The sequence below is a fragment of the Microcebus murinus genome, chromosome 2 (genome assembly GCF_040939455.1).
Source record: "Microcebus murinus isolate Inina chromosome 2, M.murinus_Inina_mat1.0, whole genome shotgun sequence".
NCBI classification, from domain to species: Eukaryota; Metazoa; Chordata; class Mammalia; order Primates; family Cheirogaleidae; genus Microcebus; species Microcebus murinus.
The window spans coordinates 2476076-2482161 of record NC_134105.1 but is presented as its reverse complement, the minus strand read 5'-3'; the positions used below and the strand labels follow the sequence as shown (position 1 = coordinate 2482161).

Sequence of the window (6086 nt, the reverse complement as noted above, 5' to 3'; positions counted from 1 at the left end):
TTTTAATCCTGTGGTTTTGTGCTGAGAAAATTGCTTTCAAATCTGGAAAGCCTCTTCAGGGGGCTTTTTAAAAGTTGATTTGCCCTAATCGACTTCTCATCTGATGCCAGAGATACAACCGTGGGGCAGAGCTATTTGGGAGAAGGACTGTCGGGCCAGCTCCCAGGCAAAGCCCGAGTGTTGCCTGTGGGCAGCTGGACCTGAACTTGAACAGAGGCGGCTCCGAGCCGTTGAGAGCTCGGGGCCAGCAGGCTGAGATGCTGCCGTTCGTTCTTCATGCTCCCCTTGGTGCTCAAGGTTCTTTATCCTATAATGTTGGACGTGGTTTTTGTAAACAAGGATGATGGGGCCGGGTCATGTCATTTCTGTGTGCGAGCCAGTGAGTGTTGAGGCAGCATTTCAGACTGGTGTGACCGCCATACCGCGGAATTCCAGCTTCCCAGCATGATCACATTGAAAGGCTGTTACTGGGATGTGTGGATCTTCACTTTTGTGATTTTTTGAACTGTTGTTATTGTCCTGAGTATGTTGTGGTGGCCCCTCAGCAAAGGACTTAAGCACAGGAACCCCTTGTCACCATGGTTAGTTTTGATACCCTAGAAGCCCATTGATTCTAACTTCCTAGTTACCTTTTATTTATATCTAAATTTAGCTTGTTTGTATCATGTTTTACTATTTTGGCCTTGCAAAGAATTATAAGACTCTACCCCCGTCAGGTTTTTGCCTCTTTCCCCTATCCCTGTGTCTTTATGGCAATACCCAAGGGTGTCTGTGTGGCCCCCAATGACAGCCACAGGGGCTACAAGTGGGCTGGGGGCAGTGGGTGTAGGTTATTAGCAGCAAGTCTCTGGGAGAATGAGATTATAGTGGTGCCCTACAATTTGCATTTTCATTAAATCCAGGTTTGCCTTTAACCTTTAAATGCTGGCCTTTAAGGATGTCATGTCTCTCTTCAGCCCTCTTCAGTGAAGGAGAAAATGTTGCCCCTAGAGGGAGCTGTCAGCCATCTGTTAGGTGGCTGTACTGGGGCTAGAGTTGGCCCGGGACGCTAGGAAGCTGTACAGGGCTTTTGCCGGGAGATTCCGAGATCCTGGAGACTTGGCTCTGGTCAGCCCCAGGGTGTGCCTGGTCGGACCTGCTACTGTGCCATCCACCTTAAATGTCCATCCATTCGATTATCAATGCCAGTGGCTTTAAGGGTATTCAAAGAAAGGATGAGATTGTATTTTTTTGTCCTTTCTGCAGTCTGTTATGGTTCAGAATAGGTAGTAAGGAGTTCTCCATTGGAATTATGTATTTATTTATTTCGTTTTAGAGACGGTCTCACTCTGTTGCCCAGACTGGAATGCAGTGCCGAGATCATCGCTCACTGCAGCCTCAAACTCCTGGGCCCAAGTGATCCTCCCGCCTCATCCTCCCTGGTAGCTGGGACTGCAGGTGCACACACCACCATACCCAGCTAATTTTTAAAAATTTTGTAGAGACAGGGTCTCACTATGTTTCACAGGGTGGTCTTGAGCTCCTGGTCTCAAGTGATCCTTCTGCTTCAGCCGCCCAAAGTGCTGGGATTACAGGCGTGAGCCACTGTGCCCAGCCTCCATTGGAGTTATTCTTTACAAAAACTCATAAGCATTTTCTGTGTGTGATTTCTAAAGTAGTACATGTTTATAAGAAAATTACAGAAATATACAACTTAGGAAATGAGAATCCTTAGTTGTCAATTTTTGTGGTTCTTTAAAATCAGTTCTTTTAAAGAGATCCATTCAGAGGAAAAACAGCTACAAAAATTAGATTCTCACATTCTAGGATTTGTTTTATTTCATAAACTAGTTTTTTTTTCCCTGTCTGTCCTACTGTTGGACCTTCTCAGAAGCTGGAATCCCTGTATCCTCTGTAACCATCTCTTGGAAATTGAAGATTCAAGAAAGGAGAGGATATTTGAACAGGCTCTTCAAGTGCCTCAGACTATGCTTTTTCAGTGCCTGGCTGGACGGGGCTTGCAGGAGAAGGCGAGGCCCTGGGCTGAGCCAGGGGAGCCCGTGCCCTCCCCTGACCCCTTTGCTGGACAGTTAGCCGACACCTGGGTTCCTTCCTGCCAGGTGTGAGGACCAAACATGGGTAAGGGGTTCCTTTTTTGGACCAGATGATTTTTTAAAATTGTGTAATTGATAGTTTTTTTAGGGTTGTGTATTTTGGTGGGGGGTGAGGGGGGCTTTTGTTAATATTTGGGTGGCAGTATAGTGGTTAAGATAGCAGGCTTTGATGTTAGAGCTCTGAGTTCGAATCTTGGCCCTGCCGCTTGCCTAGCAGTGTTAACTTTGAGGGAGATAGTTAACCCGAGCCTGTTTCCTTCTTTGCGGAAGGGGTAATTGTTCTTCCCTCAGCGTTCGTAGGTAAGGAGTAAGTGAGGTCATGGCCATGAGAGGCTTAGCAGTCTTCCGCAAGTAGAAAATGGTCAGTGAGTCTTAGTACGTGGCCTCTGATTCGGCTGGAAACTCTTGGAAGGCAGGCACCAAAATTGTATTCCTCACAGTCGTGCTGGAGTGATGCAGAAACGAAACGTTGGAATCCACAGCTGCTCCTCCTGCCTCCAGGCAGGTTCACCCTAAAATTGCGCTTGCTGCCCAGACCTGTGGTCAGCGGGCCCTGGGGAAGCAGGTTGCATGGCCAGCATCGGTAACCCGTTCTTGGGAATTTTCATAAAACCCGAATCGTTGCTATAAAAATTTTAATAACAGCTCCCATGTGTAGAAAATCTTCCTGCAGTCCACCACCGCACGGACAACAGTGTGTATAGTAAGGCTACCTTGCCTGGTGTTTTGTACGTGTGTGTTTTATAAAATTGGTGTTTTACTGCATGATTTCTATCCCCTTCTTTTAACATATGGACTACTGTATCATTAAATATTTTTGAGAATATGAATTTGTGTAATTTCATTATCTAGACCATTTTATTCTAGGAGATTACTTAAATGCTTAGGAGAAATTATGGCAAAAAAACATTGGAAAGGAAAAACAATTGAAAGGAGGGCAGCAAAATCTGGGTGCTGGAGCGGGAGCACTTAGGAGGCTCCAGCAGATGCCTGCGTTTCATTTTCATGTTGGCGTTGGGTGCAGTGAGAGTTTAATTTTCCTGTCTCGCCCATTTGTAAGTTAAGAGAGGTGCTGTAACCTCTCTGGACTGTCTTTGAGAGAGCATTTGATGGAAACGGGTTTTGCTCCCAGAAGAGTTCACATTCTAAAAAAGCAAAAGCCCCTCCGGGATCCGTGCGGGTAACTTCCCCTCAGCAGTGAGGGCTCAGCCCCTTGGTCGACCTGCTTCCCGCTGGGTTGGGCCTGGCAGAAAGAACGAGACTTGGCCGACAAGCCCAGCCCGAACAGTGGCTAAAATAAATATGGGGGCCATCTGTGCAGTGGGGGGAAAGCCGACGTGATGTGCAGGGCCTCTTAAAAGACCTCGCTGAGTTAAGTATTCCCGAGGCTTTGCCAGGAAAGAGTGGGCTGGGGGTGGGATCTGAAAGGCACAGCTGGTGGAGGGGCGGCAGGTCTGATCTGGCAGTGCCAGGAGCTGAGTAAGCGAAGTCCTGGGAATCAGCAAATAGAGCTGAGCTGGGCAGACAAGTGCTGGGCTGGGAAGCCAAGCGTTGCCATGGTAACTGGCCCTGAGGCCGCTGCAGGGTCCAGGCAGACTGGCTTGGGTTTTTCTAAGGCTTTGGGACTCGCTGGGTCTCTAGGCTGTGACCAGCTTGTCTCTGCCTGGCAGGAGGAAGCCACTGAACTCTCAGGCCTTCCTCCTGGCCAAGGAGTCCGGCAGAGGGGCTGCTGGCTGTTGGGATCGCAGAGACCAGGGTGTCCGTGGCGTCGCTCCCTGAGAAAGGAGGGAAGGCATCTTGGAGGCAGCCAGCAGCGTGCGGAGCCTGTTCCAAGGAGCAAATGGGTACTTGGGAATGGAAAATCCAAGGGGGAAAAAACCACCAACAAGAACACGCAGTGTGAGCGGCAGCTACAAAGTCCATACGTTAAAATATACAGCGCCCAGGGGACCTGTGTCGGAGGGGAAGCAAATTGGCAGGGGCTGAAGGCTCCGTGGTTTTCCGTGCAGACGGATTCAGCTAGAGAAACTAAGGTCTGGGCTGAGCCTGGGAGAAGCCCTTCAGTCTTGGGACTGCGTCTGGGCAGGGAGGGACGGAGACCTGTGTGTCCGATCAGAGGCCCGTGGTGTTGGCATGGGCCTGTCGGGCCAGGCAGGGTGCCACCAGCCCAGAGGTCAAGCATGAATTCAGTCCTGACAAAATACGGGTCTCCACCTCGAAGCTGGCTCAGCCTCCATTTGGGGACCGGTGAGTATGTTTTCTTCTTTTGTCTTGAAAGGAGGGTCACAGGTCTTGGAGGGGCCACCGAGACTCCACACTGGCGGAATTACTCCAGACCTTTTGAGAACTGCCCTGCAGGCTGGGTACATTTCGTTCCCACTAATCAGTTAATCAGTGAGTGAAGGCCTCCCAGCTCAGCAAGTTTTAGCTGTCAGCTCTGATTTGAGGGCGGTGGTAATGTCCTGTCTTCGGAGAAGGCAGAGGAGGGGCCTTTCCCTCACAGCCATACAACTCCTGACTGAGGAAGAGCAGGATGCCATGCTGGAGGGTGGCTTGGTGGCAGAACTGGGCTGCTGCAGCACAGGGCAGCTGCAGTGGCTCGAGGGAACGGAAGGGTGCCCATCTCCTCTTCTGTGAAAGGGAAGGTGGGGTAAGACACGTGCCCCAAGACCCTTCAAACTGTCCTACCTTGTGCATTCAGGTCTTGTCCCCGTTGCTAGCATGGTCTAGAATGGTTCTCTGCCTGGTTTTTGCAGCTCTCAGGAAGGGCCGTGAAATTCCTCCTACTCCATCAATATTTTAAAATTCACTTTCAATATATACCATGGTGCATTTTGGGAGTGGGGGTTCAGGAATAGTGTTCACGGAATCTAGTAGCATTCCACTGCACCCTGGGCAGGAGCCCTGGCCTGGGAAATGCCCCGTTCCCGGAACAAGGGGTTTGGCCTGGGCGCGTCGGCCACTGACCCGTCTGCTGTGCTCAAATCAGAGCCAGCCTTTACCCGGCCCCCACCCCAGGTCTGGCCCAGCACAGACTTCAGAAGCAGACAGCGCGTCAGGAGAATTCCTCTGCGCGCTCCCAGGCCCCTCGCCCAGGGCTGCCCTGTCCCAGGGAGGAGTCTGTGCTGCTGGCCTGTCCTTCCTGTGGCCCATCCCGAGAGCAGAGCTCACCTCTCCGGGCTGGGCTCTGTTGCTAGCAGTCAGAAACCCGAAATGCAGTTGCAGTTGCGCCGTCCATGTCGGCAACGGACCATGTTAGGACACGAGCCCCCAGTGACTGATGTCCTCCTTATTCAAGGTCCATCCCTGCTTATTACTGAAGGGAGGTTGTGTCCAGGTATGGGTGAAATGTGGGGTCACAGGCGTCTGGAGTGAACAGCAGGGAGTGGCCCCCAAGTCTATCTACTTCAGCATGTGCTTGGTTAGGTCTTTAAGCCCTTTAAATTAGCATATAAATATAAATTCACACTGTGTACCTTTTGTTCTGCTCAGAAAAATAATACACCTTCACTATAAAATTTTCAAATGGTTTTATAAGTAGTGATAATTTAAGTTCTCTGATTTTCTATTGTTTCCAGTTTGTTGCATTTCAGATTTTTCTATAAAATATATACACTCTCCTGTGAACACATTTGGGGCAAAAAATAAATAAATAAAATAATACACACTCATACACATACTGACATATATGTGATTATGTACATTTTTATTTATTTAATTAATTAATTAATTAATTTTAGAGACAGAGTCTCGCTTTGTCACCCAGGCTGGAGTATGGTAGTGTAATCACAGCTCATTGCAGCCTTGAACTCCTGAGCTCAAGCAACCCTACCACCTAAGCCTCCAGAGTAGCTGGGACTATAGGCATGAGCCATCACACGTGGCTTTTTCTCTTTGAGACAGAGTCTTGCTCTGTCACCCCAGCTAGAGCATTATCATAGCTCACTACAACCTCAAACTCCTGGGCTGAAGTGATCCTCCTGCCTCAGCCTC

At 49.4% G+C, this 6086-nt stretch overlaps 1 protein-coding gene across 2 annotated transcripts in view; it reads left to right on the top strand.

The window, feature by feature from the left end:
* The first annotated feature begins 105 nt into the window (after nucleotides 1-105).
* The window catches only part of PLEKHG5 (pleckstrin homology and RhoGEF domain containing G5), a 51120-nt gene continuing 45139 nt past the window's right edge, over nucleotides 106-6086 (top strand). For both annotated transcript variants that reach the window (XM_012791530.3, XM_012791531.2), the window contains exon 1: nucleotides 106-4340. In XM_012791530.3, coding sequence (XP_012646984.2) covers nucleotides 3650-4340 — 691 coding nt within the window. In that variant the 5' untranslated portion in view covers nucleotides 106-3649. The remainder of the gene's footprint in view (nucleotides 4341-6086) is intronic.